This window comes from Oncorhynchus masou, chromosome 29, assembly GCF_036934945.1.
Source record: "Oncorhynchus masou masou isolate Uvic2021 chromosome 29, UVic_Omas_1.1, whole genome shotgun sequence".
Lineage (NCBI taxonomy): Eukaryota > Metazoa > Chordata > Actinopteri > Salmoniformes > Salmonidae > Oncorhynchus > Oncorhynchus masou.
This window is the reverse complement of record NC_088240.1, coordinates 89,420,254-89,447,613: the sequence shown is the minus strand read 5'-3', so window position 1 is coordinate 89,447,613 and position 27,360 is coordinate 89,420,254. Positions and strand designations below refer to the sequence as shown.

Here is a 27,360-nt window from a genome sequence, read left to right as displayed (position 1 = left end):
CCAGAGTTGAGTTTGAGGTGGATATAGCCTCTTCAGACCTGTAGGACTCCTCAGGGTCTGCAGGGCTCTTCCTCTAACCTGGTCCCACATCTATTTCTGCTGTTTAGGAAACTCCTGTCATTGTTGTGCCAAACATTTTATTACTTAAAAGAGTTGTCAAAACCACACAAACAGATACTGGACCAGGCTACTCGTCCTCTACTCAACCTTCCAAATGGCGATTTTGCCATCCTGGCAGGCGGAGCCACTGAGTACATAGCGGCCCTCTGCAGAGCACAGTGCCTGGACACTGTCTGTGTGGGCCATCAGCTCCTTCTCTACACTGTGGCTCTCTGTGTCCACTATGTAGATCTTCCCACTCATCCTGCACTGGTCAGGGCTCGGCCCACTGCAGCCAACCCAGATCTGGACGAGGGAGGGGACAAACAATGGATAGAAGCTTGTTGAGGATTTGCAGTTGTACTGTGACATTGATCATTACTATGAGAGATAAAATAATGATGGTAGGGTGGAATGTATGGTATCATTTCTAAGTACGGTACTATTTTAACTGCTACTTTCCAAGCTTTTGTAGAAATTGCACCACCTGAGAAAGACTGTTGTGGCCAGAATCTTATGAATGTGTTTCGTATGTGTTAATAGTCACGTGTTAAAGAGGTTATTATGTTGGTACCCTTCCATTAAAGTGTTACCAGCAAAACACGCAAAGAACAGCAGGTGTGAACATCCAACTGAGACCATTATTTTCTCACCTGATTCTTAACCTTGATCATACAGTTGACCCCTGTACAGTTCTGTAGCCGCACCCTCAGGAAAGGCTTGGTCAGGTCTCTACAGTGCCAGAGACAGAGCTCGTCAGAATCAGAACAGCTCGTCCACAACTGGCCCCTCTGAAAGAAACACACAGTGGACTGGTTTAGCCATCAGCTCATGACACTCTCATTGACAAGCAAACTGACTGTTGGAGAGCTCGTCAGAATCAGAACAGCTCGTCCACAACTGGCCCCTCTGAAAGAAACACACAGTGGACTGGTTTAGCCATCAGCTCATGACACTCTCATTGACAAGCAAACTGACTGTTGGAAGGCTGCAAAAGTACATAGTGTCTGGCTTGACTATTGAGGCCACTTGGAGGCCTAGTATGAGATAAAGATCTTGGTTCAGTGAACTCTCCAAGATGAAGGGAACATGGGCCTACTACCTCTAAGAAGAGGACGAGGCTGCTGAGCTCAGTGGGCATGCTCCGTAGATCCTCAGGAAGTGTCATCTTACGATGTGGGGTTCCGTTCTTCCTCAGTTCAACGATGCTGTCTCTGGCACCTGGTCAACATAACAGATGGGAACAAACCAAAGGTTTCTGTCTAGATGCTTGCTGTTGTTAGCATGTTATCTTGTGGTCAATTGACACACTTTGTTAATTGATCATTGGCAGGGTATATAATACATAGGAGTATATTAAAAAAAAAATAGAATAATATACAGTTAGAGTATAACTATGACTGAGTGAGTTAACTTACAGCACCACAGTGTTCCATTAAAGAGCTGAATGGACATAAGCCTATCACAGGTCAGTTGAAACTGCTTTTTCACTTTTAGCGTTGAGAGGTCCCACAGAATGACTGTTCCATCGGCACTACAGGAGTATGTCTGTCTGGGGGGAGGAGAGGGACAGTTGGACTAAAACAAGCACCATGTAGAAGCCTGATGGTGGTCAAACTACTGATGATTCACTGAGGGCAAAGTAAATAAGTAGTTTAAGTACACTGCTGCCATCTGCTGGTTGGAAATTAGACATCAAAAACACTACCAGGTTCTAAGATTCTTGCACTATGATACTGGGGTGGGACAGTTCGAAGAACTACTTTCTGCAATAGGTGCATTGGTCATTTGAACAGGCAGTTCTAACACATTATCCTTCCTTCAACATAGAATCCTGAACATCACACATGGGTTAACAGTTTGTGTGGGTGAAGTGACTGTAGCATGAAAGAGTGCCCTACAGTATATAGGGAATAGGGTGCACTGTGGGACACAGACATACGGTACTATATGTGTAACATTTTACCTCATCTTGTCACTCTCCTCCAGGGCAAAGTCCATAACCTCATGCCTGTGCTCTGTCAGCTGCTTATTGCAGGACATGCTGCGAGTGTCAATTATGTAAATGATGGAATCCTGGGAGCCAATCCATACTTGATCCTGGTCCAATCCCAGCATGCAGTTCTGTGCACATAATAAAGCCACGTATTCAGCACATAAATGCGTCCCAAATGGCACCTATTCCCTATATAGTGCACTACTTTTGGCCAAGACCCATAGAACTCTCGTCAAAAGAAGTGCACTATATAGGGAATAGGGTGCTATTTTGGACGCATACATATCCAGGTTTAATCCACTGTTATGTGAATGGCAGGCACTCCTGTTCATGCCTCATGAGACCACAGAAAGGAGGAAACACTATCAACAGAAGAAAAAGAGAGAGAGGGAGCGAGAGATGGAGAGGGAGAAAACAAGTGAAACAGAACTAGAGGGGGGAGAGAGAGAGAGAACAGGAGTGAGAAAACAAGTGAAACAGAACTAGAGGGGGGAGAGAGAAAGAACGGGTGAAACAGAACTAGATAGAGAGAGAGAACAAGTGAAAGAGAGCTAGAGAGAGAGCGAACAAGTGAAAGAGAGCTAGAGAGCGAGAGAGAGAAAGAGATGGAGAGGGAGAGAGAACAAGTGAAACAGAGAGCGAGAGAAAGAGATCACTGTACTTAATTCAATATAACAATTTCTTTTCAAAGGATATCTGTAAGCAATTTCACAGAAACAAAGGACTGTTCCAATATCCACTCACATATAACCCTTATAATGTATGGCCAAATCCAATGCTTCTCTCTAAGTGTTCTGCTACACTAATGTGACTATTGGAACAGAGCCTAGTAGGAAGGCTCAAGTGATAGTCCAGGGAGACTGCAGGGGAAATGGTGTGTCTGCTTGCAGACATCATACCAGTTGGGAGGATCCCACTTGAACACAGTTCTGCTGCATGGACCAGCTGGCTGCATCAAACACAACCACCCTCCCACCACTGAGGGCACACCACAACTTGGGGTTCCCATCTCCGTCTGCCTCCGAGTAACTCAACTGGCCTGGATAAACAGAGAGAGAGACTGTAGTCAGTCACAGCAATTCAGCTTTTATCTGTGAATGTCTACATCAAAATCAAATACACTAAAAGTTAAATACACAAACCATGGGTCAGCCAGTCGATGGATACTCCCACAGGCATATAGATGATATGTATACGGTATATACTGGAGTTCTGCATTACAACAGAATATGTGGATTTTTCACTGCCTTGGAGATCATACAATTCTTTTTTTGGCAACTTTTACTTCACTACAGAAAGAAAATAATGTACCTTTTACTCAATACATTTCCCTGGACACCCAAAAGTATTCGTTACATTTTGTTAGGAAAATGGTCCCATTCACACACTTATCAAGTGAACATCCCTGGTCATCCCTACTGCCTCTGATCTGATGGACTCACTAAACACATGCTTTGATTGTAAATGATGTCTTGGAGTGTTGGAGTGTGCCCCTGGCTATCTGTAAATGATGTCTTGGAGTGTTGGAGTGTGCCCCTGGCTATCTGTAGATGATGTCTTGGAGTGTTGGAGTGTGCCCCTGGCTATCTGTAAATGATGTCTTGGAGTGTTGGAGTGTGCCCCTGGCTATCTGTAAATGATGTCTTGGAGTGTTGGAGTGTGCCCCTGGCTATCTGTAAATGATGTCTTGGAGTGTGCCACTGGCTATCTGTAAATGATGTCCTGGAGTGTTGGAGTGTGCCCCTGGCTATCTGTAAATGATGTCTTGGAGTGTTGGAGTGTGCCCCTGGCTATCTGTAAATGATGTCTTGGAGTGTGCCACTGGCTATCTGTAAATGATGTCCTGGAGTGTTGGAGTGTGCCCCTGGCTATCTGTAAATGATGTCTTGGAGTGTTGGAGTGTGCCCCTGGCTATCTGTAAATGATGTCTTGGAGTGTTGGAGTGTGCCCCTGGCTATCTGTAAATGATGTCTTGGAGTGTTGGAGTGTGCCCCTGGCTATCTGTAAATGATGTCTTGGAGTGTTGGAGTGTGCCCCTGGCTATCTGTAAATGATGTCTTGGAGTGTTGGAGTGTGCCCCTGGCTATCTGTAAATGATGTCTTGGAGTGTTGGAGTGTGCCCCTGGCTATCTGTAAATGATGTCTTGGAGTGTGCCACTGGCTATCTGTAAATGATGTCCTGGAGTGTTGGAGTGTGCCCCTGGCTATCTGTAAATGATGTCTTGGAGTGTTGGAGTGTGCCACTGGCTATCTGTAAATGATGTCCTGGAGTGTTGGAGTGTGCCCCTGGCTATCTGTAAATGATGTCTTGGAGTGTTGGAGTGTGCCCCTGGCTATCTGTCAATAAAAATAAAACAATTAGGTCGTCTGGTTCACTAGAAGGAATTTGTATGAATCATTTATTTTACCTACTGAAGTACATTTTATTCCATTTACTTTTGATACTTAAGTATTTTTTTAAACCAAATACTTTTAGACTTTTACTTTTACTTATTTTACTGGGTGACTTTTACTTCTGTCATTTTCTATTAAGGTATCATTACATTTACTCAAGTATGACCATAATACCTTTTCCACCACTGGACGTGGCTGGGGGTTATAACATTTCTTTCACATGGCCCATCAATTTAGACAAGTGTGTCTGGGTAATCGCCATCTAATATTTATAAAGTATTTTTTATCTGGACTCTTTCTGTTTACCTGGAATTCTTCCATATTGTTGGCTACTACCACTTTTAATCTTTACTACACTACTCACTGTTTAGCACATGACCTCACATGTGAATCTTTAAATAGATGGGTGGTGCTGGCTTAAGAGTGTGTGAACAATGCTGAATGGGTGTAGACAAAGGAGAACTCTCCAAAACATTCAAAATGCCCTTTTCTCAAAAGTGAGTTTACAAGTTTATCAACTTGCAGAATTACTTTCCCATTGTTCTTCAAAAATGCAGTGAATGATTTACCATTTTGTAGCTCTGAGCCTCTACTTTTAACCAATGTAAAACATATTTCAAATGTTGAGCCGGTCAGTGATATATTAAGTTTTGTTGACTCACACTGTACAGTACAAGTTCATAAGTTACCACACCTGACAAGTGTGAAGAAATGAGACAAACTTTGACAATACATGTAGTCATCTACATAAACAGCTGAGAGTAGACAAACAATTAGGCCTGTCGGGTGCTTTCCACTAGTGTGTATTTGCAGTCAACTATTACGGCTTCAAAGCTCCTCTGGTTTCCACTCAGATGTGTTAGGACATGCACCATACAGGACATGTTAGGACATGCACCATACAGGACATGTTAGGACATGCACCATACAGGACATGTTAGGACATGCACCATACAGGACATGCACCATACAGGACATGCACCATACAGGACATGTTAGGACATGCACCATACAGGACATGCACCATACAGGACATGTTAGGACATGCACCATACAGGACATGCACCATACAGGACATGCACCACACAGGACATGCACCATACAGGACATGCACCATACAGGACATGCACCATACAGGACATGCACCATACAGGACATGTTAGGACATGCACCATACAGGACATGTTAGGACATGCACCATACAGGACATGTTAGGACATGCACCATACAGGACATGCACCATACAGGACATGTTAGGACATGAACTTAACTGGCATGTAAACAGCTTCTATCTTACAAGCAGATACATCAGAGTGAAAATAACAGACAAACTATGATAGCTGACTTTGTCTGTTTCCCCTCACCTGGTGTGTAGAGTAATAGAAAGTCAGCTGTCTGTTTCCCCTCACCTGGTGTGTAGAGTAATAGAAAGTCAGCTGTCTGTTTCCCCTCACCTGGTGTGTAGAGTAATAGAAAGTCAGCTGTCTGTTTCCCCTCACCTGGTGTGTAGAGTAATAGAACGTCAGCGGTCTGTTTCCCCTCACCTGGTGTGTAGAGTAATAGAAAGTCAGCGGTCTGTTTCCCCTCACCTGGTGTGTAGAGTAATATAAAGTCAGCTGTCTGTTTCCCCTCACCTGGTGTGTAGAGTAATAGAGAGTCAGTGGTCTGTTTCCCCTCACCTGGTGTGTAGAGTAATAGAAAGTCAGCTGTCTGTTTCCCCTCACCTGGTGTGTAGAGTAATAGAAAGTCAGCTGTCTGTTTCCCCTCACCTGGTGTGTAGAGTAATAGAGAGTCAGTGGTCTGTTTCCCCTCACCTGGTGTGTAGAGTAATAGAAAGTCAGCTGTCTGTTTCCCCTCACCTGGTGTGTAGAGTAATAGAGAGTCAGCTGTCTGTTTCCCCTCACCTGGTGTGTAGAGTAATAGAAAGTCAGCTGTCTGTTTCCCCTCACCTGGTGTGTAGAGTAATAGAAAGTCAGCTGTCTGTTTCCCCTCACCTGGTGTGTAGAGTAATAGAAAGTCAGCTGTCTGTTTCCCCTCACCTGGTGTGTAGAGTAATAGAAAGTCAGCTGTCTGTTTCCCCTCACCTGGTGTGTAGAGTAATAGAAAGTCAGCTGTCTGTTTCCCCTCACCTGGTGTGTAGAGTAATAGAAAGTCAGCTGTCTGTTTCCCCTCACCTGGTGTGTAGAGTAATAGAAAGTCAGCTGTCTGTTTCCCCTCACCTGGTGTGTAGAGTAATAGAACGTCAGTGGTCTGTTTCCCCTCACCTGGTGTGTAGAGTAATAGAACGTCAGTGGTCTGTTTCCCCTCACCTGGTGTGTAGAGTAATAGAAAGTCAGCTGTCTGTTTCCCCTCACCTGGTGTGTAGAGTAATAGAAAGTCAGCTGTCTGTTTCCCCTCACCTGGTGTGTAGAGTAATAGAAAGTCAGCTGTCTGTTTCCCCTCACCTGGTGTGTAGAGTAATAGAAAGTCAGCTGTCTGTTTCCCCTCACCTGGTGTGTAGAGTAATAGAAAGTCAGCTGTCTGTTTCCCCTCACCTGGTGTGTAGAGTAAGACATGTACAGTCTGTGGGGCTGGGAGGTCTAGTGATGGATTGATCTTGTGTTTCAACGTCTCCAATGTTGTCTTTGGAACCACCACAGGAACTGCTTACAGACAACAAAACAGAAAGCAGAAAAAATGACATATCAGAATAGGAATCACTTTCCTGATTACAGAAAATCACAATGAATTTCACACACTATTGTTCTTCGGAGGCACATCCGATGTTGATTTAGTTGTATACTTGATCCTTGAACTCCAAGGGGTGGTTTCCTGGAAACTCCTGGACTAAATACATGTTCAATGATTCTCCATTGAGTTTGTGTTTTAGTCCGGAACCCCACCATTAAACTTACAAATAGTAAAGCTTACAGATGATTTATATGCAAAGAAACAAATCGAAAGTGCATCTGGACCATAATGCATACCTTCATGTTTCACTCTGTCAAAGTATGCCAGTTTAGAGGCGGCAAATATGGCCTTCTGGGTCTGAAGGCAGCCAACCACAGCATCCATGAGCAAGACGTTAGTCAAAGCCTGCTGCATGTACTGAGGATCCTTAAAGGGAACATGACAACTTATACACACACTGCCTGTACTGAGGATCCTTAAAGGGAACATGACAACTTATACACACACTGCCTGTACTGAGGATCCTTAAAGGGAACATAACAACTTATACACACACTGCCTGTACTGAGGATCCTTAAAGGGAACATGACAACTTATACACACACTGCCTGTACTGAGGATCCTATAAGAGAGACATAGTCTTACAAATATAGACACACAACCTACTACACATTACAATGTACAATGAGTACAGCCAATTAAACAGCGTGGGAGATCACATTAAGTTTGGGAGATCACATTAAGTTTGGGAGATCACATTCGGATAATATAATAAGGACAAAACATAATACTTTTCAGCAGAGCAGAGGGGTGGGACAAGCCTGTACTGTAAGATTAATATCCCTGTAGGAAGCCTGGAGGAAAGCATCAGGCCAGAGGGGTGGGACAAGCCTGTACTGTAAGATTAATATCCCTGTAGGAAGCCTGGAGGAAAGCATCAGGCCAGAGGGGTGGGACAAGCCTGTACTGTAAGATTAATATCCCTGTAGGAAGCCTGGAGGAAAGCATCAGGCCAGAGGGGAGGGACAAGCCTGTACTGTAAGATTAATATCCCTGTAGGAAGCCTGGAGGAAAGCATCAGGCCAGAGGGGTGGGACAAGCCTGTACTGTAAGATTAATATCCCTGTAGGAAGCCTGGAGGAAAGCATCAGGCCAGAGGGGTGGGACAAGCCTGTACTGTAAGATTAATATCCCTGTAGGAAGCCTGGAGGAAAGCATCAGGCCAGAGGGGTGGGACAAGCCTGTACTGTAAGATTAATATCCCTGTATGAAGCCTGGAGGAAAGCATCAGGCCAGAGGGGTGGGACAAGCCTGTACTGTAAGATTAATATCCCTGTAGGAAGCTTGGAGGAAAGCATCAGAACAGAGGGGTGGGACAAGCCTGTACTGTAAGATTAATATCCCTGTATGAAGCCTGGAGGAAAGCATCAGGCCAGAGGGGTGGGACAAGCCTGTGCTGTAAGATTAATATCCCTGTAGGAAGCCTGGAGGAAAGCATCAGGCCAGAGGGGTGGGACAAGCCTGTACTGTAAGATTAATATCCCTGTATGAAGCCTGGGGGGTGGGACAAGCCTGTACTGTAAGATTAATATCCCTGTAGGAAGCCTGGGGGGTGGGACAAGCCTGTACTGTAAGATTAATATCCCTGTATGAAGCCTGGAGGAAAGCATCAGGCCAGAGGGGTGGGACAAGCCTGTACTGTAAGATTAATATCCCTGTAGGAAGCCTGGAGGAAAGCATCAGGCCAGAGGGGTGGGACAAGCCTGTACTCCAGCGTGGGGCAGCAGGTAGCCTAGCGGTTAGAGCATTGGGCCAGTAACCGAAAGGTTGCTGAATCGAATCCCGAGCTTACAAGGTAAAACTGTCGTTCTGCCCCTGAACAAGGCAGTTAACCCACTGTTCCCCGGTTGTCCGTCATTTAAATAAGAATTCGTTCTTAACTGACTTACCTAGTTAAATAAAGGTTAAATAAATACATGTATTCATATCCCTGTAGGAAGCCTGAAGGAAACCATCAGGCCAGAGGGGTGGGACAAGCCTGTACTGTAAGATTAATATCCCTGAAGGAAGCCTGGAGGAAACCATCAGGCCAGAGGGGTGGGACAAGCCTGTACTGTAAGATTAATGTCCCTGAAGGAAGCCTGGAGGAAACCATCAGGCCAGAGGGGTGGGACAAGCCTGTACTGTAAGATTAATGTCCCTGAAGGAAGCCTGGGGAAACCATCAGGCCAGAGGGGTGGGACAAGCCTGTACTGTAAGATTAATATCCCTGAAGGAAGCCTGGAGGAAACCATCAGGCCAGAGGGGTGGGACAAGCCTGTACTGTAAGATTAATATCCCTGTAGGAAGCCTGGAGGAAAGCATCAGGCCAGAGGGGTGGGACAAGCCTGTACTGTAAGATTAATATCCCTGTATGAAGCCTGGGGGGTGGGACAAGCCTGTACTGTAAGATTAATATCCCTGTAGGAAGCCTGGGGGGTGGGACAAGCCTGTACTGTAAGATTAATATCCCTGTATGAAGCCTGGAGGAAAGCATCAGGCCAGAGGGGTGGGACAAGCCTGTACTGTAAGATTAATATCCCTGTAGGAAGCCTGGAGGAAAGCATCAGGCCAGAGGGGTGGGACAAGCCTGTACTCCAGCGTGGGGCAGCAGGTAGCCTAGCGGTTAGAGCATTGGGCCAGTAACCGAAAGGTTGCTGAATCGAATCCCCGAGCTTACAAGGTAAAACTGTCGTTCTGCCCCTGAACAAGGCAGTTAACCCACTGTTCCCCGGTTGTCCGTCATTTAAATAAGAATTCGTTCTTAACTGACTTACCTAGTTAAATAAAGGTTAAATAAATACATGTATTCATATCCCTGTAGGAAGCCTGAAGGAAACCATCAGGCCAGAGGGGTGGGACAAGCCTGTACTGTAAGATTAATATCCCTGAAGGAAGCCTGGAGGAAACCATCAGGCCAGAGGGGTGGGACAAGCCTGTACTGTAAGATTAATGTCCCTGAAGGAAGCCTGGAGGAAACCATCAGGCCAGAGGGGTGGGACAAGCCTGTACTGTAAGATTAATGTCCCTGAAGGAAGCCTGGGGGAAACCATCAGGCCAGAGGGGTGGGACAAGCCTGTACTGTAAGATTAATATCCCTGAAGGAAGCCTGGAGGAAACCATCAGGCCAGAGGGGTGGGACAAGCCTGTACTGTAAGATTAATATCCCTGTATGAAGCCTGGAGGAAAGCATCAGGCCAGAGGGGTGGGACAAGCCTGTACTGTAAGATTAATATCCCTGTATGAAGCCTGGAGGAAAGCATCAGGCCAGAGGGGTGGGACAAGCCTGTACTGTAAGATTAATATCCCTGTATGAAGCCTGGAGGAAAGCATCAGGCCAGAGGGGTGGGACAAGCCTGTACTGTAAGATTAATATCCCTGTAGGAAGCCTGGAGGAAAGCATCAGGCCAGAGGGGTGGGACAAGCCTGTACTGTAAGATTAATATCCCTGAAGGAAGCCTGGAGGAAAGCATCAGGCCAGAGGGGTGGGACAAGCCTGTACTGTAAGATTAATATCCCTGTAGGAAGCCTGGAGGAAAGCATCAGGCCAGAGGGGTGGGACAAGCCTGTACTGTAAGATTAATATCCCTGAAGGAAGCCTGGAGGAAACCATCAGTCCAGAGGGGTGGGACAAGCCTGTACTGTAAGATTAATATCCCTGTAGGAAGCCTGGAGGAAAGCATCAGGCCAGAGGGGTGGGACAAGCCTGTACTGTAAGATTAATATCCCTGTAGGAAGCCTGAAGGAAAGCATCAGGCCAGAGGGGTGGGACAAGCCTGTACTGTAAGATTAATATCCCTGTATGAAGCCTGGAGGAAAGCATCAGGCCAGAGGGGTGGGACAAGCCTGTACTGTAAGATTAATATCCCTGTATGAAGCCTGGAGGAAAGCATCAGGCCAGAGGGGTGGGACAAGCCTGTACTGTAAGATTAATATCCCTGTATGAAGCCTGGAGGAAAGCATCAGGCCAGAGGGGTGGGACAAGCCTGTACTGTAAGATTAATATCCCTGTAGGAAGCCTGGAGGAAAGCATCAGGCCAGAGGGGTGGGACAAGCCTGTACTGTAAGATTAATATCCCTGAAGGAAGCCTGGAGGAAAGCATCAGGCCAGAGGGGTGGGACAAGCCTGTACTGTAAGATTAATATCCCTGTAGGAAGCCTGGAGGAAAGCATCAGGCCAGAGGGGTGGGACAAGCCTGTACTGTAAGATTAATATCCCTGAAGGAAGCCTGGAGGAAACCATCAGTCCAGAGGGGTGGGACAAGCCTGTACTGTAAGATTAATATCCCTGTAGGAAGCCTGGAGGAAAGCATCAGGCCAGAGGGGTGGGACAAGCCTGTACTGTAAGATTAATATCCCTGTAGGAAGCCTGGAGGAAAGCATCAGGCCGGAGGGTGGGACAAGCCTGTACTGTAAGATTATATCCCTGTAGGAAGCCTGGAGGAAAGCATCAGGCCAGAGGGGTGGGACAAGCCTGTACTGTAAGATTAATATCCCTGTAGGAAGCCTGGAGGAAAGCATCAGGCCAGAGGGGTGGGACAAGCCTGTACTGTAAGATTAATATCCCTGTAGGAAGCCTGGAGGAAAGCATCAGGCCAGAGGGTGGGACAAGCCTGTACTGTAAGATTAATATCCCTGTAGGAAGCCTGGAGGAAAGCATCAGGCCGGAGGGGTGGGACAAGCCTGTACTGTAAGATTAATATCCCTGTAGGAAGCCTGGAGGAAAGCATCAGGCCAGAGGGGTGGGACAAGCCTGTACTGTAAGATTAATATCCCTGTAGGAAGCCTGGAGGAAAGCATCAGGCCAGAGGGGTGGGACAAGCCTGTACTGTAAGATTAATATCCCTGTAGGAAGCCTGGAGGAAAGCATCAGGCCAGAGGGGTGGGACAAGCCTGTACTGTAAGATTAATATCCCTGTAGGAAGCCTGGAGGAAAGCATCAGGCCAGAGGGGTGGGACAAGCCTGTACTGTAAGATTAATATCCCTGTAGGAAGCCTGGAGGAAAGCATCAGGCCAGAGGGGTTGGACAAGCCTGTACTGTAAGATTAATATCCCTGTAGGAAGCCTGGAGGAAAGCATCAGGCCAGAGGGGTGGGACAAGCCTGTACTGTAAGATTAATATCCCTGTAGGAAGCCTGGAGGAAAGCATCAGGCCAGAGGGGTGGGACAAGCCTGTACTGTAAGATTAATGTCCCTGTAGGAAGCCTGGAGGAAAGCATCAGGCCAGAGGGGTGGGACAAGCCTGTACTGTAAGATTAATGTCCCTTTAGGAGCCAACCGATCTTATACTTTCTTCATAATACGGTAATAAAAGAATGTGACATGTTTTTCAAGACTATGAACAACCACAGAACGCATTCAGGAGGGTGAACTGGACTATGCTAATATTTCTACCCACATGTTCCACAAAGTGTTTAACAGAAGACACTGCACTGCTTAACAGCTTTGCTGCGCCACCGAAAAGCTAGCAATTCCATGGTGCGGGTTGGGGGATTTCAAGCTGAAGGGGTTAGTTTAATGAATTCAACTACATTATACCCTATTGAATGTAGCACCAGTCTTTGAGACCCAGCGTATAACCTACCTTGTGGTCGTCTGCCATCGTCCTCCCAGCCCACATCTCTCTGACCATGAGATTCCACAGGTCACACGCAGACTTCAGGTTGGCCTCAAACACCTCCTTCCTCAGACTGCACTTGATCTTCAGAGACGGGATCCTCAGCAGCAGGAAAGGAGCAAAGGAGATTTTCACCTCCTGACAGAGACGAGAGGGAAAAGGGGATGTCTAGTCAGTTGGACAACTGAATGCATTCAACTGAAATATGAGGAGAGGATTATCAGGTGTCATCATGGCAGATTTTCATTTGTACAAAGCCAAACATTGAAGGCAATACACTGTAGTCATACCAATGTACCCTTCCATATTATTCATTACAGAGTGAGTTTCCAAAAGCTTCATAGCACTAAGATCATCTTTCATCCATTACCTATACTTGTCAAAGATTATTTTAAGACTACAAAGCTTTTAGAGAACTCATCCCTGAACAGTACTACGACTAGTGCCTAAACATAGAGTAACCACACCTTTATGTCTCTGAACTTGGTGATCTCGATAAATCCAGGCCTCCCGTCAGTGAGCAGGAAGAGCCTCTTCTGTGTCATGGCGATCTTACCCACTCCCTGGTTGGTTTTGACGGAGCAGGACAGCTTGTAGACACACTCGTTGTTGTCCAGGTGCTCCATGACCTCAGCTGGCAGGTGAACATCCTGGGCCTCCACCTCCGTCTCCTTCCAGAAGGTGTAGAACACACGGAACACCTCTGGGTCAATCTGCTTCTGTTGCCCTGGAAACAGAAGGTGTAGAACACACGGAACACCTCAGGGTCAATCTGCTTCGGTTGCCCTGGAAACAGAGGTAACCTTCTCTTAGAAGAAGTCTTCAAGGAGCCATTTGTTGTAAAAGTGGTGGTGTAAATGTAAACAAGGCATGACAAGTCTCAGCAGCCTGTAGAGAACATGCTCATCAAACGCACATTAAAACCATGCAAATGCATTCCATCATTTTACTTTCATGTTTATGCATGTCATTCAAGCCAATAGAAACAAGCTACTTCAAACAGCATCCATTGTAAACAGGAACCCTGTATTTTGTCAAAGCAAAGAGCACATTTATACATCTTCCATAGCTGAAGACGCCCCATGAAACAACAGCCATCCATCTCATGTATGATGTCATGGAATGAACATTAAAACCAAGCAGAGATGAAGATAGAGAGAAAAATTAAAAGAGATGCCACATGAGTCCCGCTGACCAATCATACGATGGGATGCTGCAGACAAACTGGACAGTCTCGCTCACCATCCAATGAGGAGTCAATGTAAAATACTGATTTGGAGGGACTCCTCATGGCAGAATTCAAACCCAAAGTCACTGAATCCAAAGTCACTCTTACAAGATCCTATTAATAAAGTAAGGACAATCAGATGATACACACCGTGTTCCTAGGCAGAGTGGTACTGTATTTCAAACTGTATTGACAGATCAATCGCTCGTTTACTATCATGGGTGATCTTATTGCTATAGTACAACCATACTGTACTGCTCATGCATGTCCTGTCAACGAGAGGCCTGACCTCTAACTCACCCACAGTAAGAGCCTCAAACAGCCTATGGAAGGTAAGTCTCAACTTACCCACAATGAGGGCCTCAAACAGTCTATGGATGGTAAGTCTCAACTTACCCACAGTGAGGGCCTCAAACAGTGTATGGATGGTAAGTCTCAACTTACCCACAGTGAGGGCCTCAAACAGCCTATGGATGGTAAGTCTCAACTTACCCACAGTGAGGGCCTCAAACAGTCTATGGATGGTAAGTCTCAACTTACCCACAGTGAGGGCCTCAAACAGCCTATGGATGGTAACTCTCAACTTACCCACAGTGAGGGCCTCAAACAGTCTATGGATGGTAAGTCTCAACTTACCCACAGTGAGGGCCTCAAACAGTCTATGGATGGTAAGTCTCAACTTACCCACAGTGAGGGCCTCAAACAGTCTATGGATGGTAAGTCTCAACTTACCCACAGTGAGGGCCTCAAACAGTCTATGGATGGTAAGTCTCAACTTACCCACAGTGAGGGCCTCAAACAGTCTATGGATGGTAAGTCTCAACTTACCCACAGTGAGGGCCTCAAACAGTCTATGGATGGTAAGTCTCAACTTACCCACAGTGAGGGCCTCAAACAGCCTATGGATGGTAAGTCTCAACTTACCCACAGTGAGGGCCTCAAACAGCCTATGGAAGGTAAGTCTCAACTTACCCACAGTGAGGGCCTCAAACAGTCTATGGATGGTAAGTCTCAACTTACCCACAGTGAGGGCCTCAAACAGTCTATGGATGGTAAGTCTCAACTTACCCACAGTGAGGGCCTCAAACAGCCTATGGATGGTAAGTCTCAACTTACCCACAGTGAGGGCCTCAAACAGCCTATGGATGGTAAGTCTCAACTTACCCACAGTGAGGGCCTCAAACAGTCTATGGATGGTAAGTCTCAACTTACCCACAGTGAGGGCCTCAAACAGCCTATGGATGGTAAGTCTCAACTTACCCACAGTGAGGGCCTCAAACAGCCTATGGATGGTAAGTCTCAACTTACCCACAGTGAGGGCCTCAAACAGTCTATGGATGGTAAGTCTCAACTTACCCACAGTGAGGGCCTCAAACAGTCTATGGATGGTAAGTCTCAACTTACCCACAGTGAGGGCCTCAAACAGCCTATGGATGGTAAGTCTCAACTTACCCACAGTGAGGGCCTCAAACAGCCTATGGATGGTAAGTCTCAACTTACCCACAGTGAGGGCCTCAAACAGTCTATGGATGGTAAGTCTCAACTTACCCACAGTGAGGGCCTCAAACAGCCTATGGATGGTAAGTCTCAACTTACCCACAGTGAGGGCCTCAAACAGCCTATGGATGGTAAGTCTCAACTTACCCACAGTGAGGGCCTCAAACAGCCTATGGATGGTAAGTCTCAACTTACCCACAGTGAGGGCCTCAAACAGCCTATGGATGGTAAGTCTCAACTTACCCACAGTGAGGGCCTCAAACAGCCTATGGATGGTAAGTCTCAACTTACCCACAGTGAGGGCCTCAAACAGCCTATGGATGGTAAGTCTCAACTTACCCACAGTGAGGGCCTCAAACAGCCTATGGATGGTAAGTCTCAACTTACCCACAGTGAGGGCCTCAAACAGTCTATGGATGGTAAGTCTCAACTTACCCACAGTGAGGGCCTCAAACAGCCTATGGATGGTGGCGACGTCTTTCACAATCCCAGACTCCTGGATGCACTTCACAAAGTCCTCCTGCAGCATGTGGGTCTTAGGGAGCTGGAACTTCTTCACATGGTCGTCAGCTTGGACCAGCACCATCTCGTTGTCTGTCTTCACCTTGAAGATGAGCCGCTTGAGCTCTGGCCGCCGGTCCACCTGGGAGAACTCGTCCTTCTGCAGCGAGTCCACTAGCGCCTTTACCAGGTCGGTGGGGAAGATCTCGATGTCCGTCTTGTAGAGGTTCTGGAAGTCACTGAGGGCGTCAAGACGCTTGGAACACAGCGTGTTCATGAAGCCGCGCAGGTAGAAGTACCTTGGAAATAGGGAAAGGGTTGTATGGAGAGTAGTAGGACTTCACTTAGAAATGATTTGTGACGTATGTATGTAGTGCGTATTGTGACTGATTGGACACACACTAACGTGCCCTCTCTCTGTCTCGCCCACCAGGTGCCTCTCGTTGCTATCAGCAGGAGCATTGCCTTTATAAACTTGGTGGTCCAGTCACTTTATGAGGACTTTTCAAATACCCAATAAAGCTTTTTTTTATTTTATTTTTTTAGATGTAGTGTGTTTAAAGCGTGACTTAATAAAATGAATCATCCCTATGTTGTAAACGAAGTACCTGGCCAGGAGGGTGGAGTTCTCAGGAGGAACACAGGAGATGGCCTTCCCCAGTAGTATGATCAACTCTCCATAGTACTTCTGGACATGGTGGTGCACCATGGGAGGAGGAAATTCTGGCAGCTTGAAGATCTTCACAGGCTTGGGCGGGATCTTGAAGGCTGTGTAGAAAAAGACAAAGAGAGACACTGCAAACAAAAAGGGTCTACTTTATATGAATCATCTCCAGCACCACCTCAACATATGTGAAAATGGCGTGTTTCTATGATCTGTAGTAAAATAAGTGAGGAAGATGTGTTTCCAATGACATTATCAACCAATTAGGAGGCAATTAGTAGGTAATGTCTCCTCATAATTGGTTAAAATCACATGATGCACAACGATGTCATTGGAAACACTTATTTACCTCTATATGTTTTACTACTGAACATAGAAAGACGCCATTTTAAAATATGTTGACGTTGAGGATGAACATGAAGTTGAACATTTGTGAAAATTCCTTTTAAGATGAATCTTCTTGTTCACAGAAGTCTAGGCTTAATGACCTACCCTTTACTTTAACCATCTGTCATAAGAGCCACGTAACACTAAATAGTTGTGTTATAACAGTGTAAAGTCACTTTTCATTAGCTGACAACAGACATGACTTGTTATGACATCCGTTATGACAGTGTTATGTAGAGTAGTCCAATAGATATTTCAAGTAAAGAGTCAGTGCATAATGTTACGGAGTAATGTTAATGTAACCGTGTAACGTTAAACATCCCAGTATGTGTGTTAATCAGTGGGTAGCTATTATTAGTCCTCCCACTGCAGGGGTTTTGCAAAATCTGGATTTCCAGAAATCCTGGTTGGAGGATTTCATGCTTCCTCCGTCCTAATTCCACTAATCTTCCAACTGGGATTTCTGAAAACCTGGTTGGAGGATTTCATGCTTCCTCCGTCCTAATTCCACTAATCTTCCAACTGGGATTTCTAGAAAACCTGGTTGGAGGATTTCATGCTTCCTCCGTCCTAATTCCACTAATCTTCCAACTGGGATTTCTAGAAAACCTGGTTGGAGGATTTCATGCTTCCTCCGTCCTAATTCCACTAATCTTCCAACTGGGATTTCTAGAAAACCTGGTTGGAGGATTTCATGCTTCCTCCGTCCTAATTCCACTAATCTTCCAACTGGGATTTCTAGAAAACCTGGTTGGAGGATTTCATGCTTCCTCCGTCCTAATTCCACTAATCTTCCAACTGGGATTTCTAGAAAACCTGGTTGGAGGATTTCATGCTTCCTCCGTCCTAATTCCACTAATCTTCCAACTGGGATTTCTGGAAAACCTGGGAATTTGGGGAAAATTTCTAGTACCTAAAAGGGTAGGAGAACCCCTTGAAAAAAACTTTCTGGTTCCAGGTAGAACCCTTGTGGGTTCCATGTAGAACCCTTTCAACAGAGATTTATATATGGAACCCAAAAAAGTGTTCTACCTAGAACAAAAAAGGGTTACACTACGGACACAACCAAAGAACCCTTTTGGAACCATGTTTTCTAAGAGTGTACTCACCACTTTCAGAGATAATGGTCTTCTTGAGGGAGGTTTGTCTGAGGAGGTTGAGATGGCGCTCCTCTCCCAGGTTGGGGAGGCTCATCCCCAGCCTCTTGTTCAGACGGATCTCTGGGTTGCTGCTATACTTCCTGGCCATTTCCTGCATGGTGGGCCTCCTGGGGTTGTCTGTCATCGCCTTCATTCTGACATGAGACACATATAAAACAGGACTGTATACAATAGCCTAAATACCATACAGGACTGTTTACAATACAATACCCTAAATACCATACAGGACTGTGTACAATACAATACCCTAAATACCATACAGGACTGTAAAACATACAAGCCCCTAATATACATACAGGACTGAATACCATACAATACCCTAATATACATACAGGACTGAGTACCAAACAAGACCCAGAATACCATACAGGACTGAAAACCATACAATACCCTAATATACATACAGGACTGAGTACCAAACAAGACCCAGAATACCACACAGAACTGAATACCATACAATACCCTAATATACATACAGGACTGAGTACCAAACAAGACCCAGAATAACAAACAAGACCCAGAACACCATACAAGACCTTAAACCTCTCACTGAGTCTCCCCCAGACATATATGTAGCATGTTTGCAGTGGGGTACTATGTAATAGAATTCAATCATTTCCCAAATCACTCCTCCAGTATCCCTAGCCAGTCTCTTTCACTTATTTGATCTATTCCAGCACTAACTGGTCAACTACCCGTCAAGGCTAGCCGGTCAACTACCTGTCAAGGCTAGCCGGTCAACTACCCGTCAAGGCTAGCCGGTCAACTACCCGTCAAGGCTAGCCGGTCAACTACCCGTCAAGGCTAGCCGGTCAACTAACCGTCAAGGCTAGCCGGTCAACTAACCATCAAGGCTAACCGGTCAACTAACCGTCAAGGCTAACCGGTCAACTAATCATCAAAGCTCTCAAAACACTGTAAATGGATGGTGGTTCTTGAAGAGAGGTTTGAGAAAAATGCCTCTGCTGTACATTCAAATATTCAACAACAATACAACATCCAACAGACTGGATAACTGGATCAGACTTGTGGAGAAACTCTTCCTTTGATGTTAACAAAGCAGGTTTGCAGCGGTGTGTTCTATAAATTAATAATTGGACTGAACTCCATAACATGTCCAGGCAGGTTACCAGCGGTGCCATAACTCAGGCTTTGTTCTAACCATCACTGTACCATCAGGGAGAAAAGTGAGTTGGAGGGTAGGGGAAGGGATACGCAGGAAGGGGATATTGTAAGTGAGAGCTTACTTCTGTGTCTCTGAGCGAGTGTTGACCTCCATGCGTGTGAAAGCATCCATCTTCCTATTGAGGCGGTCCTTCAGGAATGAATGAAAGATGTGTGTCTCCAAGACCTATACGGATACACATGTATAAATTGAGTGTAGGAATCAACCGTACTCTTTATAGTGATCGTGATCTGAGAGGCTACTTCAACATGTACCTTTCTGTAAAAGGGAAGGTCAGCTTGCTCTCTGGTCTTCAGGAACTCTTCACTGTTAAACACTCGGTGTTCATAGTTCAGGTGACCACTGACATCCCTGATGAAAGGCAGAAATGCAGCAGACCATTAATACACGGGCTACATTAGTGCCTTTAAAGACCAGGAAATAGAACATCTTCCTACACGTCACCGGGTTGACTTCCTCCTTACAGATACAACACCAACATAATCTCACATATGCCACTATTGGCTCTTTCCAGTGTGAGCATTACTCAAGGGAGAGCAGTATTGACAGATTTGAATTCACTTGTTGATGTCTGTAAACTGGAAGTCTACCCGATGTGTATGATGATGTCATACTTTAAGCCCTGCACCTCATAAAGAGAGTCTGAACAGCATGACTGACCTGAACATGTTGACAATGAGCTCCAAGGTAACATTCTGTATTTCCCAGTTCAGGTTCTGCTGCCATTGTCTCCTCAGCATGCGCATCTCATTAACGTCTGAGCCGGCCCCTTGGTGACACACCTCTAGATCATGTTGTAGCTGGAGGCCCTTCCTCCTGTAGAGCAGCAGGAAAAGAAAACTGTTGTTCACTCACTGCCACAAAAACAATGTTATATAAGCATGACTGTGAGTGATAACTGATGTGATATTCTACCTCACAATAACCTCATTCGGTGTAATTGAGACAATGGATGTGTCATTTCAGTTGTAGGGGGCTTCAGCACAGAACAGAGCACATAGTCTGCATTGTCTATGTATTCCTCCTGTTGTTCTTCTGTTCTACATGTTTCTCTCTGCATTGTTGGGAAGGGCCCGCAAGTAAGCATTTCACTGTTAGTCAACAGTTCTTGTTTATGTGACGAATACAATTTGATTTGATTCTGAAATGGGACCCTATTCCCTATATAGTGCACTACTTTTTAACAGTGCCCATAAGTAGTACATTATTCCTTAGTAGGGTACTATATAGGGAATAGGATGCGATTTGGGGGGGGGGGGTCCTACCGCTTGGTAAAACACTCTGACGAAATGAAGGGGACATCTGGTAGGTCGACAGTCTCTGAGCAGGAAGAAGACACTGTTCCATCATCAATATTAATCAAGATCAGGTCGTCTGTTTCCTGTCACAGAGAATAGAGAGTTCCAAAAACATTCAAAAGTCAAAGCTTTTCTTTCTCCAACTGCTATGACATTTCAACTGTTTGGAAACGGAACAAGACAGTACAACCAAGAAGTAGGTCTAAACACTGTTTATGGACAGTTGGACACTTGACACAACGGCATCATGAAAATCATATTGATGTCCGACATCAAATTACACAAAGACAAAAACATGGTTATACAGTGCCTTGCGAAAGTAGTCGGCCCCCTTGAACTTTGCGACCTTTTGCCACATTTCAGGCTTCAAACATAAAGATATAAAACTGTATTTTTTTGTGAAGAATCAACAACAAGTGGGACACAATCATGAAGTGGAACGACATTTATTGGATATTTCAAACTTTTTTAACAAATCAAAAACGGAAAAATTGGGCGTGCAAAATTATTCAGCCCCCTTAAGTTAATACTTTGTAGCGCCACCTTTTGTTGCGATTACAGCTGTAAGTCGCTTGGGGTATGTCTCTATCAGTTTTGCACATCGAGAGACTGAACTTTTTTCCCATTCCTCCTTGCAAAACAGCTCGAGCTCAGTGAGGTTGGATGGAGAGCATTTGTGAACAGCAGTTTTCAGTTCTTTCCACAGATTCTCGATTGGATTCAGATCTGGACTTTGACTTGGCCATTCTAACACCTGGATAAGTTTATTTTTGAACCATTCCATTGTAGATTTTGCTTTATGTTTTGGATCATTGTCTTGTTGGAAGACAAATCTCCATCCCAGTCTCGGGTCTTTTGCAGACTCCATCAGGTTTTCTTCCAGAATGGTCCTGTATTTGGCTCCATCCATCTTCCCATCAATTTTAACCATCTTCCCTGTCCCTGCTGAAGAAAAGCAGGCCCAAACCATGATGCTGCCACCACCATGTTTGACAGTGGGGATGGTGTGTTCAGGGTGATGAGCTGTGTTGCTTTTACGCCAAACATAACATTTTGCATTGTGCCAAAAAGTTCAATTTTGGTTTCATCTGACCAGAGCACCTTCTTCCACATGTTTGGTGTGTCTCCCAGGTGGCTTGTGGAAAACTTTAAACAACACTTTTTATGGATATCTTTAAGAAATGGCTTTCTTCTTGCCACTCTTCCATAAAGGCCAGATTTGTGCAATATACGACTGATTGTTGTCCTATGGACAGAGTCTCCCACCTCAGCTGTAGATCTCTGCAGTTCATCCAGAGTGATCATGGGCCTCTTGGCTGCATCTCTGATCAGTCTTCTCCTTGTATGAGCTGAAAGTTTAGAGGGACGGCCAGGTCTTGGTAGATTTGCAGTGGTCTGATACTCCTTCCATATCAATATTATCGCTTGCACAGTGCTCCTTGGGATGTTTAAAGCTTGGGAAATCTTTTTGTATCCAAATCCGGCTTTAAACTTCTTCACAACAGTATCTCGGACCTGCCTGGTGTGTTCCTTGTTCTTCATGATGCTCTCTGCGCTTTTAACGGACCTCTGAGACTATCACAGTGCAGGTGCATTTATACAGAGACTTGATTACACACAGATGGATTGTATTTATCATCATTAGTCATTTAGGTCTCTGGAGAGAGTTTGCTGCACTGAAAGTAAAGGGGCTGAATAATTTTGCACGCCCAATTTTTCAGTTTTTTAATTGTTAAAAAAGTTTGAAATATCCAATAAATGCCGTTCCACTTCATGATTGTGTCCCACTTGTTGTTGATTCTTCACAAAAATATACAGTTTTATATCTTTATGTTTGAAGCCTGAAATGTGGCAAAAGGTCGAAAAGTTCAAGGGGGCCGAATACTTTCGCAAGGCACTGTATAAAGGATGTACCAAGGTTGCAATAAAGAAACTACTACTACTAATACAAAGCCTCCTACCGCAGCGACCTCCTCAAAGTGGTTGAGGTGGCAGCCCATGAGGAAGGCGGTGGGGGCCATGACGAAGTCCAGCATCTGGGCTGAGAGGATGGGCACGTAGGGGTGCTGCCAGTGGAGGGGGTGGATGTAGAACATGAAACACTCTGCCACCAGGGTGAGGCGGGCCCAGTCAGCTGAGAAGAACACTACCCTCTGCTCCATCAGAATACCAGTGATGATCTGGGCAAACCAACACAGGGCCAGGGGTCAATAGAACCAGAGGAGAGGAGAGCAGGGTAGAAAGAGCAGAGTAAAGTAGAGCAGAAAGAGCAGAGTAGAGCAGAAAGAGAAGAAGTACCAGAGTAGAAAGAGTAGAGTATATCAGAGCATAGTAGAGCAGAAACAGCAGAGCACAAAGAGCAGAGCAGAAAGAGTAGAGGAGATCAGAGCAGAGTAGAATAGAAAGAGTAGAGCAGAAAGGGAAGAGTAGAGCAGAAAGAGAAGAGTAGAGCAGAAAGAATAGAGCAGAATAGAGCAGAAAAAGCAGTAGAAAGAGAAGAGCAGAAAGAAAAGAGTAGAGCAGAAAGAGTAGAGCAGAGTATAACAGAAAGAGCAGAGCAGAAAGAGAAAGGTAGAGCAGAAAGATTAGAGCATTGCAGAGTAGAGCAGAGCATAACAAAAAGAGCAGAGTAGAGCAGAAAGAGCAGAGCAGAGCAGAGTAGGGTAGAGCAGAAAGAGTAGAGCAGAGCAGAAAGAGTAGAGCACTAAGAGTAGAGTAGAAAGAGCAGAGTAGAGAAGAACAGAGTAGAAAGAGCCTAGTGGAGCAGAAAGAGCAGAGCAGAAAGAGTAGAGCAGAAAGAGTAGAGCAGAAAGAGAGGAGCAGAAAGAGAGGAGCAGAGAACAGAAAGAGCAGAAAGAAGATAGAGTAGATCAGAGTAGAGCAGAAAGAGCCGAGTATAACAGAAAGAGCAGAGTAGAGCAAAGTAGGGCAGAAAGAGCAGAGCAGAAACGTTGAGCATAAAGAGCAGAGTAGAAAGAGTAGAGCAGAAAGAGGAGAGTAGAGCAGAAAGAGCAGAGTAGAAAGAGTAGATCAAATCAGAGTAGAAAGAGCAGAGTAGAAAGAGTAGAGCAGAGTAGAACAGAAAGAGCAGAGCAGAAAGGGTAGAGTAGAAAGAGTAGAGCAGAGCAGAAAAAGCAGAGTTGTTGCCAGGCAGGGCAGAAGTCAAAACATCACTCCGAACACTTCAGTTGAATGGCTCATCGTAGGAAATGTTGTTACCCGTCTGAACATAACTCTCTACTCACCTGTAAAATCTGTTTGGATCTAAAGCACAGGAAGGGCAAATGGAGATCCAGGTCTACAGCGGGGTGTTCCTTATCCTCTCTGGAAGGCAGTACGATCATCAGGGGTCTCAGGTTGAACACCTGGGCACAGTCAGGGGTGAGCACATCATCAATATCAGTACACAAGAAGGAAAAGGTGTTGGTGGTGGTAGTAGTAGTTATTTTTTTTGTCATTTTTATTCTGACTGTAGGATGGAGAGAGGGGGGAGAAATGAAGGACCAAGGAAGAATCAAACCCCAACAATGCATAGTCCATGTAGAGTGAGTAGTGTTCAAATACAACCAACCACTGGCACTTCAGGCAGCCTAGCAGTTTGGATAACATAAAGCAGCTCACCACATGTAGTTGTCCAGGGGGTGGAATGGGCACTAGAGACAGTTTGGCTGCAAATTCCTTCACCCTCTCTTCAGACAACCTGCATGTTCTAAGCTGCACCAGCAAACTACAGAAGAGAATGATTTAAGAAACGACAACACACATATACGGGCTGTATTGAAGACGTATTGACCCTTACCAAGACAGACAGTCCTTCAGAGCATTGTAATAAGGATGCTTGGATATGACACAGATGGCAAAAGCAGTGTAGAGCTTAGTGGTCCTGGTGGACGACCAGTGTCCATTCTGATAGAACACTGACCCTTCCTACGAGGACAGAAGTGACAAATCAACTGTGTGAGCATTGAGTCTTTCGCAGGAAGGAGCATCATTGCGAAAACATTTAACACTGTTTTGCACAGCTTTATAATGAAAATGATCACATGTTTATGCAGGAGAATAAAAAAGAAAGACTCCCACCTGAAATGGTCTACAACACTGAACAACCACTCCATGGGTTTGGTTACCGAACACATCCGTGAAGACTAGAAAGTGAAAACGCTCTTCTTTTGGTTCATTTGTTACTTGAAGCCCCCCTGATTTCAGAAAAGTAAGGATTATTTACATCCCTCTATTGTAAGACAGTGGGCCATGTCTTTGAGCTAATGTTTTAATGACATTGTACATAGGGATGTCTGTCAGCCTTCATTTTGGTATGGTGTTTACCTCAGGTCATCTTTATAATCCCAACAATGACCCATTTAACTGGCTATCAGCCTCACAATATACCTCTACCTGGAAAGCAGAGTTGGGGCAGGGCCATGAGGTCGATGTCCTTGGGGACGCTGACATCCTCCGTGACAGTGGCCCCCTCACTGCTCCCGGCCCCTCCAGGGCCACTAGGAGCCACCACTAGCCTCTCCTTCTTCTTGATGAAGGACCGTCTGCACTGGACTCGACTGAGGGTTCTGGGTACACCAGACTCATCTGCATTCTCTTTGGTCACAAACGGAGGTACGTGGACTTGCAAGACCTCTGGGTCGAAAATAAGGAGGTCTGTTGTGCTGTTGCCCTGCTGTAGAGACTAAACAGAACAATCCATGTTAACCTCCATTTTACATTTCTAATCCACGATCCAGCTCATCTCTTGAATAAACTCTGTATTAAAAAAGACATTTGCTGATTGGCATTACCTGGTAGACATCCTTGAGTTTATCCTCAGAGGCTCCGACAACAACACACGCTTCCAGTAGCCCTGAGGGAAGATGGTCTGCCATCAGAACCAGTCCTTCCTCCTCTGGACATCAGGCTCACAGTGGTGGAATCACATCCAAGCATGGGATTTGTGCTTTGGAGGAGGAAGCGAGACAGAGACAGAGAGAGAGAGAGAGAGAGAGAGAGAGAGAGAGAGAGAGACAGAGACAGAAAGAGATTGTTCTTCAGAAACATGAGTCACACTCCTTAGCTTGTTCATTTGGGCAAGTTGTTATACCCTTGATCACAGCAGCTGGCTAACAAGATAAAGAGCACATGACATCCTGCTTATTATATTATATCACCTTTTAATAGATATTTACAACAACAAGCCAAGAGGCTCGCAGGCTGGAAACACAGCTCACCTGATCACTACTAGGAAAATAAACCAAATTGGAGAGAGTCCTCTTCTCTGAGAAACCATTAAAAAGGGGTCATCAAAAGCAACTATGGCATCACCTCACCAAACAACAAAGCAGAGTTGGAGGAAATACAACTGTAGCTTGTCTCCTCTGTAAAGGCAGCCACCTCAGGAGATACAAGATAAACACCCTTTAATTGAATTTCCCTGCTTGAGGGGAATTTCTGGGCAAATTGGTTTCATGTGTGCTGAAGATACCCTTCAATAGGTCACTGAGAAAACTCAATTGAGGAGTGGCACAGTTCACTTTATGATTGGGTGGGTGGGTGGCCTAGTGCTGCTGTATTGAAAATAAGTGCCTTTTTAGATTAAACAAAATATGTAATTTAAAAAAACGTAGTAACTGCACTCATATCCCTTTGGCATCTACAATAGAGGTGTGACTTTCTAATGGGCGGTCTGAAAAGCGACCTGTCACCAGTTCCTGCATAGCTTCGCATATGAGAGCAACACGCGTTCATATTATACACACGCATCACGTCATTATAGCTGCAGAACTGAAACCATGACATGTTTTATGTGATTTCAGCAGTTTATGTCACAAGTCCTTTGCAGTTGTAGTCTGAACTAGACGATTAGAAGCAGCACTAAAATGAATGCGTTACAGTGAAATAGGCTCAAATCGGACACTCCTTTTGTCTGCTTAATCCCCTTATCTCCCCATATTCCCAGCCTTTTCAGTACTGTTTGACTGACATACAATGCATTTAGTTTCCATTGATGAATTGGTGTCTCTGGAAAACTTGGCAACATTGATTCCCTCTGCATTCTTTCCATACAAGCCATACTGAAAGAGCCAAGATCCCTTTATAGGCCAAGAGCATGTGATGATCAAATTCCATGTTGTGTGTCAATCAATAGCTACTGTGCATACATCACTGTCAAAGCATATTCACGTTTCCGTAAAAATATAGAAGGTAGCTTAGCTACATATAAAAATGTAAATTGTCAAAACAGAAAGTTAGTCTTTAACTGATTTATTTCAAATGCCAATTAATGATCTTCACCAACCTGTTGGTCCATCGGTAATCCAAGATCACGGGCCAAAATCAGACATTCGTTTGAATGAATTTGTAGCCACCGAAAGACACAATCAAAACACCTTTGTAAACAATGCAGTTGAATTGACCTTCCCATGAAATGCTGTTATCTGTCTGACTGCGATTAACAGCGTGCTGCTTCCTGCTTTCAGAAAGGATACAAAATCATGCGTACTGGAAAAATGCAGTTGCTCCTACTTTTGTAAATAATTCAAAACCTTGTGCATTCTAATTTGCTGTCGTAGAAGTTAAGAAGCTGCATTGCCAACTTAACAAAACTGCTATAATAAATTATGTCAGAAGACTCA

At 45.0% G+C, this 27,360-nt stretch overlaps 1 protein-coding gene across 3 annotated transcripts; it reads right to left on the bottom strand.

Annotated features, from left to right (window-relative positions):
• On the bottom strand, window positions 1-27,360 carry LOC135520948 (DENN domain-containing protein 3-like). 3 transcript variants are annotated; one of them, XM_064946821.1, is made up of 26 exons: window positions 27,024-27,360; window positions 25,531-25,685; window positions 25,133-25,421; window positions 24,818-24,933; window positions 24,537-24,664; window positions 24,359-24,464; window positions 23,983-24,102; window positions 22,699-22,917; window positions 20,705-20,820; window positions 20,100-20,255; window positions 19,694-19,790; window positions 19,501-19,604; window positions 18,203-18,387; window positions 16,651-16,810; window positions 15,977-16,341; window positions 13,284-13,543; window positions 12,784-12,954; window positions 7,456-7,585; window positions 7,024-7,134; window positions 2,995-3,134; window positions 2,066-2,223; window positions 1,518-1,651; window positions 1,202-1,320; window positions 753-890; window positions 179-405; window positions 1-90 (listed from the first exon to the last, which is right to left on the bottom strand). In XM_064946821.1, exons 2-25 carry the CDS (start codon window positions 25,612-25,614, stop codon window positions 199-201), a joined length of 3,813 nt encoding a protein of 1,270 aa, XP_064802893.1. In that variant the 5' UTR covers window positions 25,615-25,685; window positions 27,024-27,360; the 3' UTR covers window positions 1-90; window positions 179-198. The 3 variants fall into 3 exon arrangements, with proteins under 3 accessions (XP_064802893.1, XP_064802894.1, XP_064802895.1); XM_064946822.1 differs by lacking the exon at window positions 1-90 and having other exon boundaries at window positions 197-405; window positions 7,024-7,131; XM_064946823.1 differs by lacking the exons at window positions 1-90; window positions 179-405; window positions 753-890 and adding an exon at window positions 916-1,008.